General features: G+C 40.4%; 1 protein-coding gene across 4 annotated transcripts in view; it reads right to left on the bottom strand.

Annotated features, from left to right (window-relative positions):
* Window positions 1-12,687, bottom strand: part of thoc1 (THO complex 1) — a 70,189-nt gene that overhangs the window by 35,930 nt on the left and 21,572 nt on the right. For 3 of the 4 annotated variants that reach the window (XM_063062794.1, XM_063062809.1, XM_063062815.1), the window contains 3 exons: window positions 5,778-5,860; window positions 5,606-5,688; window positions 2,629-2,737 (listed from right to left, as the gene is read on the bottom strand). In XM_063062794.1, the coding sequence (XP_062918864.1) occupies window positions 2,629-2,737; window positions 5,606-5,688; window positions 5,778-5,860 (275 nt within the window). The remainder of the gene's footprint in view (window positions 1-2,628; window positions 2,738-5,605; window positions 5,689-5,777; window positions 5,861-12,687) is intronic. The other variant, XM_063062803.1, reaches the window with a different exon arrangement.

A 12,687-nucleotide genomic window follows, 5' to 3' on the forward strand; every position in this document is an offset into this window, starting at 1 on the left:
TAACATTTGCATTTTTCCTGTCAACTGGAACCATTCCAGAATCTAGTGATTCTTGAAAGATCATTACTAATACCTCTACAATCTCTTCAGCTACTTCTTTCAGAAACCTGGGGCATAGACCATCTGATTTACCTGCCTTCAGGCTTTTCAGCTTCTCAAGCATCTCCTTCTTACTAATAGCAGTTCACACACTTATGCACCCTGACACTCTTACATTTCTAGCATTCTGCTAGAGTCTTCTACAGTGAAGACTGACACAAAATACTGAATAAATTCCTCCACATTTCTTTGTTCCCCATTACTACCGCTCCAGTGTAATGTTTTTTGCATCCTCTTAACTTCGGAGTTCATCTTTTCTCTTTATGGGTTTTTTTAGTTGCCTTCTGTTGGTTTTTAAAAGCTTCCCAATCCTCTACCTTCCCATTAATTTTTCCTCTATTGTAAGACCTCTCTTTTGCTTTTATGCTGTCTTTGACTTCCCCTGTCATCTATGGTTGCCTCATCCTCCCCTTAGAATACTTCATCTTTGCGATGTATCTTTCCTGCACCTTCCAAATTTCCCCCCTAAACACCAGCTCTTGCTGCTCTGCCGTCATCCCTGCTAGTGTCACTTTCCAATCAACTTTGGCCAGCTCCTCACAAACAAGAGAAAATCTGCAGATGCTGGAAATCTGAGCAAAACACACAAAATGCTGATGTCGACTGTACTATTTTCCTAGATGCTGCCTGGTTTGCTGAGTTCCTCCAGCATTTTGTGTGTGTTACTTGGCCAGCTCCTCTTTCATAGCTGTGTAATTCCCAGTATTCCACTGTAATACCGATACATTCGATTTTATCTTCTCTTTTCCAAATGCCATGAATTCTATCACTGCCTCCTGAGGGTTCCTTTACCCTAAGCTTTCTAATCAATCCAGAATTGCCATTGCGGACTCAAGCACAAGGTGCTCTAAAAAGCCATCTCGTAAGTATTCTACAAATTCCCTCTCTTGGGATCCAGCACCAACCAGGCTTTTCCAATCTACCTGCATATTAAAATTCCCTATAATTATTGTAACATTGCCCTTTTCAGATGCCTTTTCTAACTCCCATTTTAATTTGTAGCCCACATCCTGATTACTGTTTGGAGGGCTGTACATAACTGCCATCAGGGTCTTTTTACCCTTACAGTTTCTTATCTCTACCCACAAGGATTCTACATCTTCTGATCATAAGTTACTCCTTTCCAAACATTTGATTTCATTTTTTACCTGAAGAGCCACCCACCCTGTCTGCCTACCTTCCTGTCCTGATACAACGTATAACCTTGGATGTTAAGCTTCCAACTATGATCTTTTTCCAACCACAACTCGCAGATGCCCATGCCATACTTACCAATCAATCTCTAATTGCGCCGCAAGATCATCTATCTTATTCTGTATATCACATTACATTAGATTTTTTTAGATTAAATTCAATTTTTTTGTCATTGTGCCGAGTCCAGATACAAAGCCAATGAAATGCAGTTAGCATCTAACCAGAAATGCAAAGAACAGTGTTATTTACAAAATAACTGCGAATAAAAAGTAAGTGCTACAGCACACAAATACAGAAGTACTGAGACAGTACAACGTGGATGCAATACTGCTTAGCGCTGTGATGACAGGTTCAGCAGGGTCACAGCCTCAGGGAAGAAGCTCTTCCTGTGCCTGCTGATGCGGGAGCAGAGGCTACTGGATGGGAGGAGAGTAAAAAAATCCATGGTTAGGGTGAGATGCGTCCTTGATAATGCTTTTCACCCTGCCCAGGCAGCGTTTATGGTAGACGTTCTCAACAGTGGGCAACTGGGTACCGATAATCCGCCAGGCAGTTTTCACCACACGCTGGAGTTCTTTGTGGTCTGATACAGGACAATTGCCATACCACACTGAGATGCAGTTATGCATTCAAATATAACAGCTTCAGTCCTGTATTCACCACCCTTTTTGATTTTGGCCACTATTGCACTTTAATTCATTTCACTGATTGCAACTTTGCCCTACCACCTGCCTGTCCTTCCTCACAGCCCCACTACTCAATGCACCAACTGTTCCAACCTCAGCCCTATCACTCTGGTTCCCATGTCCGTACCAAATTAGTTTATACTCTTTCCAACAGCCCCAGCAAGCCTGTCCACAAGGATATTGGTCGCCCTTGGGTTCAGGTGTCACTAATCCTTTTTGTACAGATCACATCCTCCCCAGAAGAGATCCCAATGATCCAAAAATCTGAAGCCCTGCCCCCTGCAACGATTTTCAGCATCGCATCCATCTGCCAAGTCATCCTTTTCTATTCCTCACTGGCACGTAGCATAGGCAGCAATCTGAGATTACTTCTCTGGAGATCCTGTTTTCAGCTGTCTGCCAAACTCCCTAAATTCTTTCTTCAGGACCTCCCTTTTCCTACCTTTGTTGTTGGTAACACATAATAGTTTGATAATAAATTTACTTAAGCACTCCATATGTGCTCTCATGCAGTTTGAAAATGTTGGCCTGCTTGCTTTCTTTTGATGGTACTCTGTCTCTTGATAGACAAGGAATTTTTAAAAATCTATAACTGCAACTTAAGGACTTCCAGACAAAAGAATGGTGTCGTGCAACAAACGAAATTTACCTTCAAAAATGTTTTCCAAGACATTTTGTCATAACACTGCACTGGATTTCTGAAAAAGTCCTGGAGTGACCAAAATTTCCGGTACAGGTTGTAATCAATTGGAACAGAGCTATTTACAGTACAAAAAGAAAGGAGAATTCAGAATAGTTTATTTTACTCATGACAAAACTGTAATGCTTCACAGGTTGTACACACCTTCATATTAGTGAAAAAACACACTTTATTCAACCAGGACAACCAAAGTGACCTATAAACAATATAAAGGTAACTACTAAAAAATGGAAGGCCTGTTCTGTACTAGCCTGTAATATAATGTACAGGAAGATTACATTCACTAATTCACATTTAAAAGTCATTTTTAAAATTTTAAGAGAAACAATTCAGTTGTTGTATCCTGGCCTTACACTGCAGCAGATTTTTATTGCAAGCATCTCCTTGACCTTTAGTAACATTCTGAACATACTTCAATTACAGAACATGGAACAGTTCAGTACAGGAACAGGCACTTCAACCCACAACGCTGTGCCAAACCAATTAAATAAATAATCAAATGGTCAACCCAACTATTCCCTTCTACCTACACAATGTCCTTATCCTTCCATTTTCCTCACATTCATGCGCCAATTTAAACACATCTTAAGAAGTCCCCAATGTATCATGCACTGCCACCCTAAGGCAGTGCATTCCAGGCACTCATCACTCTGATAAAAAAACACTGCCACTCACATCTCCTTTGAACTTACCCCTCTCACCTTAAATGCATGCCCTCTGGTATTAGACGTTTCAACACTGGGATGAAGATACTGTCGGCCTCCTCTATCTATGCCTGTCATAATGTAACAAATTAGATCTCCTCTCAGCCTCCGCTACTCCACCGAAAACAACCCAATTTTTCCCAACCTCACATTATAACATATGCCCTCTAATCCAGACAACATCCTGGTCAACCTCTTCTGCACCCTCTCCAAAGCGTCAACATAACTTCTTGTAATAGGCCGACCAGAACTATATGCAATACTACATATGTGGCCTAAATAGTTTTATAAAGCTACACCATGGATAGGCTTTTTCCATTGAGAGTGGGGGAGGTTCAAACAGGAGGACATGAGTTGAGAGTTAAAGGGCAAAAGTTTAGGGGTAACATGAGGGGGAACTTCTTTACTCAGAGAGTGGTAGCTGTGTGGAACGAGCTTCCAGCAGAAGTGGTTGAGGCAGGTTCAATGTTGTTGTTTAAAGTTAAATTGGACAGCTATATGGACAGGAAAGGAATGGAGGGTTATGGGCTGAGTGCAGGTCGGTGGGACTAGGTGAGAGTAAGAGTTTGGCATGGACTAGAAGGGCCGGGATGGTCTGTTTCCGTGCTGTAATTGTTATATGGTTATATAACTTCCCGGCCTTTGAACTCAGTGCCTTGACTAATGAAGGCAAGTATTTCAGCATATGCCTTCTTAACCACCCCATTAACTTGCATTGCCACTATCAGGGAGTTGTGAACTTGAACTTGAAAGATGCCTAGGCTCATCTTGGAGTGTCTGCCTCTTTACATTTGACCAACCAAGGTGCAACACTTTACAATTACCCAGGTTAGAATCCATCTGCCATTTCTCCACCTTGATCTGCAACTGGTCTAAATACTGTTGTATTCTTTGCCAATCTTCTATGCTATCCACACCACCACCAATCTTCGTATCACCTGCAAACTTACTAAATCATGCATCTGGGTTATCATCCTATCATCCAGGTCTTCTCTATACATCACAAACATCAGAGGTTCCAGTACAGATCCCTGTGGAATACCACTAATCAAAGATCTCTGGCTAGGTTAAGTGCCTTCAACCACTATCATCTGTCTTCCAAGGGCAAGCCAGTTTTGGATCCAAACGGCCAATTCATGATGGATCCCATGCATTTCAATCTTCTGGACAAGCTGGCCATGAGGGATCTTGTCAAGCACCTTATTTGTAAGCAACATCCAAGCTCTACCTTCATTAATCACCCTGGACATCTTATGAAAGATCTCAATCAAGTTAATAAGACACAACTTGCCCCATATAAAGCCATGCTGGCTTTTCCTAATTAGGCCATGTTTCCCCAAATGCTCATATATCCTATCCCTAAGAATTCTCTGCAGTAACTTCCCTACCACTGACATGAGATTCACCAGTCTATAGTTTCCAGGATTATCCCTAGTTTCCTTCTTGAATAATGAAACATTATGAACTAGCTTCCACTAAAGTAGTTAGAACAAAATAGCAATTAGAAAATTAAAATTAAAAAAAAGTGAATGAACTATCATTATTGTTTAATCATAGGGAAAGACTGATTACAAATATTTTACTATCTATTATTTCTGTTACTATCAAGATGTTTAACTGAAAAACAGAAATTCACTTGCACAAAATGCTGAACATGTGACAATTCAGGATAACAGTATGGTTATTGGCATATGATTACAAGGATCCAGCAGCAAGGAAAAAGGATTTTCAAGGATTATTCCAGAACTGAGAAGTTTCAACAAACAGGAAATAATGAACCAACTGTTGTTAATTTTTTTGGGAAATTGAAGCTGTAGAAGACAAAATAAAGGATTTCAAAATTACTAAGAGGTCTGATAATCAGGTGGTGTAGTAACATTTCCACTTATGGGATTGCCAAATTGTAAGTACAAATATGATAGTCACAAAAAATTCAGGAGAAGTTATTTAACCAAAGTGATTGGGATATGGAATTCATTATCACAGTTTAACATCTTTAATACTTATAAATGATACAGAAAATAGATGCAAGCAGTATTGGAAGTCATCTGCTGGGAAGAGACTTGTGTAAAGCCACACTACAAAGGAGGATTACCTGGGTCAATAATACGTTTTGTTTTTGATGCAAATTCTACATAACTGCATAAAAATATTTAAACACGTATTATTCAAGAAAGGCTCAAAAATTTCTGTGGTTAGTAAAAAGTTAAAATTATTCGTACCAAGTTGTAGGAGGTTCCTCGTCACCTGTCTCTCCCTCTTCAACTTCCATTCCATCTTCTCTGTCTTCTGTGTGCTGCAAATTCTCAAAATATAGCAAAGTTATTCAATAATCACACATAATTAAGATTATTCTGATAGTTCCATAACTTCCTCATCCAAGGTAACACTCACCTTCAGACCCAGGGTACTATCCTGTTCATTGGTATTAAACACAGTAACATTTTCAAGGTTAAACTGGCTTTGCAGATTGAGGCCTGAAATAAAACACAATCAAGAATCATGTCGCAATAAATGGTTCAGTGAAGCTTAATCTGTGACTCTTAGAAATGTTGTAACCTTATTTTTCTTCATAACATGCTACAAACTGTTGGATTCAGGTGTTTAAATCCAAGGTTCTTTTCGAAGTCAGGAACAAAGCACAAAACTTATTGCTTCATGATTGTTTTATTAAGAGTTGGTAGAACAAAGAGAACAGGAACAGAAGTGACATGGGTCTTACTACAGGAAGAGGACCTAAAGAAAAAAGGCACAGAATATCTACTTTTATACCATAGAAATAATAGAAAAATTCCGTTCTAATTTATAAATATTAATAATAAAATTTAAAAATGCTTAATTCAATACTGCAGTAAAATGTTAACCAATGAGAAAACTCTATCTACTTAATGAAAGACAAATAAAATTTAGAATTATACACTGACAGGCACACCAAACAGTTATATATACAAAGGCTACTTAAGCTAATAAGATAATAAACTCCAAGGTTACATGTTGTATTGGAGGGATAGAACGGTTGGCAGATGGGATGGCGTGGCTCTGCAGGCAAAGAATGGCATCAAATCAGTAGAAAGATGTGATGTAAGATCAGCAGATGTTGAATCCTTGTGGGTTGAGTTGAGAAACTGCAAGGGTAAAAGGACCCCGATGGCAGTTATATACAGGTCTCCCAACAGTAGCTGGGATGCGGACCACAGATTACAACAGGAAATAGAAAAGGTGTGTCAAAAGGGCAATGTTATGATAGTCATGGGAGATTTCAACATGCAGGCTGACTGATGAAAATCAGGTTGGAAATGGATCTCAAGAGGATGAATTTGTTGAATGCCTACAAGATGGCTTTTTAGAGCAGTTTGTCATTGAGCCTACTAGGGGATCAGCTATACTGGTATGGGTGTTATGTAATGAACCAGAGGTGATTAGGAAGCTTCAGGTAAAAGCACCATTAAGAATCAGTGATCACAATATGATTGCGTTCAACTTGAAATTTGATAGAGAGGAAGTAAAGTCTAATTTAACAGTATTTCAGCGGTATGAGAGAGGAGTTGGCCTAAGTAAAATGGAAGGAGATACTGGCAGGGATGACAGCAGAACAGGAATGGCATGAGTTTCTAGCAAAAATGAGAAGGTGCAAAATTTAGGTATTCCACAAACAAAGAAATACTAAAATGGCAAAATAGTATAACCATGGCTGGCAAGGGAAGTCAAAACTAATGTAAAAACAAAAGAGAAGGCACATAACAAAACAAAAATTAGTGGGAAGACAGAGGATTGGAAGCTTTTAAAACTCTGCAGAGAGCAACCAGAAGAATTATTAAGGAGGGAAAAGATGAAATATGAAAGCAAGCTAGCAAACAATATCACAGTGGATACTAAAATGTTTTTCAAGTATGTAAAAAAAATAGAAGAGAGATGAGAGTGGATATAGGACAACTAGAAAATGAGGCCAGAGAAATAACAACGGAGGCCAAGGAGATGGCAGATGAACTAAATGAGCATTTTGCATCAGTCTTCACTGTGGAAGACACTAGCAGTGTGCCAGATGTTGCAGGGTGTGAGGGAAGAGAAGCAAGTGCAGTTACAAGGGAGAAGGTGCTCAAAATGCTAAAAGACCCAAGGGTACATAAGTCACCCGAGCCAGATGAATTGCACCCGAGGGTTCCGAAAGATTGTGGAGGCACTAGTAATGATCTTTCAAAAATCATTGGACTCCAGCATGGTACCAGAGGACTGGAAAATTGCAAATGTCAATCCACTCTTTAAAAAAGGAGGAAGACAGCAGAAAGGAAATTATAGACCAGTTAGCCTGACCTCAGTGGTTGGGAAGGTGTTGTAATCAATTGTTAAGGATGAAGGTTGATGGAGGAGCAGGTAGTGTTGAGGAAACAGGATGGCTGCAGAAGAACTTAGACAGATTAGGAGAAGGGGCGTGAGACGAGCAAATGAAATACAATGTTGGAAAATGCATGGTCATGCACTTTGGTAGAAGAAATAAATGTGCAGACTATTTTCTAAACTGGGAGAAAATCCAGGGATCTGAGATGCAATGGAACTTGGGAGTCCTTGGGCAGAACACCCTGAAGGTTAATTTGTAAGTAGAGTCAGTGGTGAAGAAGGCAAATGCAATATCAGCATTCATTACAAGAGGTCTAGAATACAAGAGGAGGGATGTGATGCTGAGGTTTTATAAGACAATGGTGAGGCCTCACCGAATGTTTGGTGGCTCTGGTTCTGTACTCACTAGGATTTAGAAGGATGGGGGTGGGGAGGGGAGGGATCTCATTAAAACCTTTCGCACGTTGAAAGGCCGAGACAGAGTAGATGTGGAAAGGATGTTACCCATGGTGGGTGAGTGTAGGACAAGAGGGCACAGCCTCAGGACAGAGGGGCGTCCATTTAAAACAGAGATGTGGATAAATTTCCTTAGCCAGAAGGTGTTGAATTTGTAGAATTTCTTACCACATGCAGCTATGGAGGCCTGGTCATTAAGGCAGAGCTTGATCGGACACAGCATCAAAAGGTTACAGGGAGAAAGTCAGGGAGTGGGGCTGAGGAGAGGGAAAATGGATCAGCCATAATTTGAATGGCGAGCAGACTCAATGGGTTAATTCTGCTTCTATGCCTTTTGGTATTATAATTGATTTTTAAGCTGTAAAGAAAACGACAATTTAACAGCTGGATCAAACAACACTGATGATTTAAGTACAGCAAATGGGTTGGCTCGGGATGGAAGGAATAGACAATCCTATCAATTGTGTCCAGTCGTCATTCTTAGACATTAGATAGCAGAAACCTGTTTAGTTGAGGACTAACCAATCAGGAGCGATGGAGAATGGAAGTTGAGTATATGTACCACTGGACTAGACATGCTGAGGCATCATCCCCGATGAAGATGGTGGAGCTTGTCATCAAAATGTCAGTTAAAATCAATGCATGAACATGGCTGGAAGCCCGAGAACAGTTTATGCATCCATATACAATTTTTATGTACATTTGTACAATGGCTTTAAGTAGAAGACTCAGTACAAGATATTCAAGTTTACTGAGAAAATGAAGAGGAGGCAAATTGACAGGACAGAAAGAGAAACATGATAGAAGCATAAACACGAGGAAATCTGCAGATGCTGGAATTTCAAGCAACACACGTAAAAGTTGCTGGTGAACGCAGCAGGCCAGGCGGCATCTCTAGGAAGAGGTACAGTCGAAGTTTCGGGCCGAGACCCTTCGTCAGGACTAACTGAAAGAAGAGCGAGCAAGAGATTTGAAAGTAGGAGGGGGAGGGGGAGATCCGAGATGATAGGAGAAGACAGGAGGGGCAGGGATGGCACCAAGAACTGGACAGTTGATTGACAAAAGGGATATGAGAGGATCATGGGACTGGAGGCCTTCTGATATGTCTATCCACGGCCTCCTCTACTGTAAAGATGAAGCCACACTCAGGTTGCAGGAACAACATCTTATATTCTGTCTGGGTAGCCTCCAACCTGATGGCATGAACATTGACTTCTCTAACTTCCGCTAATGCCCCACCTCCCCCTCGTACTCCATCTGCTATTTATTTATATACATACACATTCTTATTCTCTCTCTCCTTTTTCTCCCTCTGTCCCTCTCACTATACCCCTTGCCCATCCTCTGGGTTTTCCCCCCTCCCCCTTTTCTTTCTCCCTGGGCCTCCTGTCCCATGATCCTCTCATATCCCTTTTGCCAATCAACTGTCCAGCTCTTGGCTCCATCCCTCCCCCTCCTGTCTTCTCCTATCATTTTGGATCTCCCCCTCCTCCTCCCACTTTTAAATCTCTTACTAGCTCTTCTTTCAGTTAGTCCTGACGAAGGGTCTCGGCCCGAAACATCGACTGTACCTCTTCCTAGAGATGCTGCCCGGCCTGCTGCGTTCACCAGCAACTTTTACATGATAGAAGCATGTTATGTCACTGAACAGTGAAGTGTTGATGAAGGGCAATGTGGAGAATTGTGAAATTATCCACTTTTTCCAGAATAATGAAAATCAGAATTTAAATTTGTGGCATATTAATAAATGGTGATAAAACAGTCAGATTTATGTACTAATATTTTTCTGGAAGAACAAGTACAGAAAACAAATGGGAAGGAATACACTGTCCTTGTTTTAAGAAAGTTTCAGATCAAGTGCAAGAAGACTTTCTAAGTTTACATAAAAGGTAGGGTTTCGTGCAGTGACTAAATACAGCACCAGTAGTCCACAGAGAGAGTTGAAATCCCCTCATGAAAGCTATGGAATTTCAATTCAATTATCCTGGAATTTAATTAAAAGAGCAGCTAGTTATTAATGCCTCATGTAAATGATCAAATTTTTATTAAGAAATCCATCTGGTTCATTAATGCCCATTGGTGCAGAAAATCCGTCATTCTTAAATGGTCTTGTCTATGTGCAACTCATTGCCATGTGCTTTAACTCTCAAGTCTTCTGAAATACTATGACTAGCCATTCTGTTTAGGGCGAGGAAGAATAGTCAGTAAATAAACACAAGGAATTCTGCAATGCTGGAAATCCAAAACAACACACACAAAATGCTAGAGGAACTCAGCAAGTCAGTCAGCACCTATGGAAATGAATAAACAGCCAACATTTCAGGCTGAGACTCTTCTTCAGTCCTGACTAAAGGACTGAAGGTGGCCCTCAGTCCAAAATGTCAACTGCTTATTCATTCCCATGGTCAATAAGTACTTTCTTTCTCAACAATACTCACAATCCAAAAATAAGTGCACTTACAAAACACATGACCGAGTGTGTATAATTTGGAACTTATTAATTTAGGAAGTATTATATGTATATATGTATGCGTGAAAGACAAATTCCCAAAATACAAATATTAAATAAACTGTACCCATAGATCTTGAGAGTCTAGAAGGAGAGAATCTCAGTGGCAAGCTCTCTATGCAGTTTACCTCCCCATGACCCTTCATATTCTCAAACATGGATTATCTTGTACCAAGTCCTCTTCTCGAACACATTAGTTCTTACAGAGTCAGAATCACAGAAGAGTACAGCACAGAAACAGACCCATCTAGTCTGTACTGAACCATTAAATTGCCTAAATTCATCGACTTGCATCTGGACCATAGCACTCCACACCCCTGCCCCATAACTATCCAAACTTCTCTTAAGCATTGAAATCGAGGTAACATATATCACTTGTGCTGGCAGATCGTTCTACACTCTCAGCACTTTGAGTGAATGAATCTTCCTGACCAACCTTGCATGCAGAAACTTGTCAATGCCTTACTAAGGTCCATGTAGACAACATCCACTACCTTGCTGTCATCAGCTTTCCTGGTAACTTGCTCAAAAAGCTCTACAGACTGGTTAAACATGACCTACCAAGCACAAAGCCATGCTGACTATTGCTGAAATGTCCCTGATAATCGAAATACTCAAATACCTGCTCCCTTAGAATACGTTCTAATAACTTTTACACTGTTGATGTCAGACTCACTGACCTATAATTTCCTGGTTAATATTTAAGACCTATCTTAAACTGCGGAACATCATCAGCTATCCTCCCATCCTTTGACACTTCACGTGTCACTAACGACGATTTAAATACCTCTGCTCAGGTTCCTGCAATTCCTACATGTGCCTCCCGTAGGGTCCGAGGGAACACCTTGCCAACCTCTGGGGATTTATCTACCCTAATTTGCCTCAAGACATCAAGCACCTCCTCCTCTGTAATCTGTACAAGGCCCATGATCTCACTGCTGTTTTGCCTCAACTTATAGATTCTGTGTCTGCCTCCCGAGTAAACAGAGATGCAAAAAATCCATTTAAGATCCTGCCCATCTCTTTTGGCTCCACACATAGAGATTACCATTCTGATCTTCCAGAGCACCAATTTTGTCCCTTGCAATACCTTTGCTCTTATCATTTCTGTAGAAGCTCTTAGGATTCTCCTTCACCTTGTCTGCTAGAGCAAATTCACACCTTCTTTTAGCCCTCCTGATTTCTTTTTTTTTAAGTATTGTCCTGCAATTTTTATACTCCACAATTACCTCAATTGCTCGACCTTCCTACACCTGCAATGCGCCTCTTTTTTTTCTTAACCAGGGTCTCAATATCTCTTGAAAACCAAGGTTCACTAAACCCGTTATCTTTGCCTCTTATTCCAATAGGCACAGACAAGCTTCGTACTCTCAAAATTTCACATTTGAAGGCCTCCTACTTACAAAGTGCACCTTTGCCTGAAAACAGCTTGTCCCAATCCACACTTGCCAGATCCTTTCTGATACCATCAAAATTGACCTTCCTCCAATTTAGAATCTCAACCCATGGACCAGATTTATCTTTTTCCATATTTATTTTGAAACTAATGGCATTATAATCACTAGGTGCAAAGTGTTCCCTTACAGAACCTTGTGTCACCTGCAATGCCTTATTCCTCAATAAGAGATAAAGTACTACACTCTCTCATTGGAACTTTTATATACTGATTTAGGAAACTTTCGTGAACACATTTGACAAACTCGATCCCATTTAGTCCTCTTACAGTATGGGCGTCCCAGTCAATACGTAGAGAATTAAAAATCACCTGCTATAACAACCTTATGTTTCTTACAACAGTCTGCAACCTCACTACAAATTTCTTCTTCTAAATCCAGCAGACTGTTGAGTGATCTACAGTATAGCCCCATTAATGTGGTTATACACATCTTATTCCTCAGTTCCACCCATAAAGCATCACTAGGCAAGTTCTCCAGTCTGTCCTGTCTGAGCACTGACGTGGCATTTTCCCTGACTAGTAACATCACTCCTCCCCCTTTAATCTCT

The sequence above is a fragment of the Mobula hypostoma genome, chromosome 1 (genome assembly GCF_963921235.1).
Source record: "Mobula hypostoma chromosome 1, sMobHyp1.1, whole genome shotgun sequence".
Lineage (NCBI taxonomy): Eukaryota > Metazoa > Chordata > Chondrichthyes > Myliobatiformes > Myliobatidae > Mobula > Mobula hypostoma.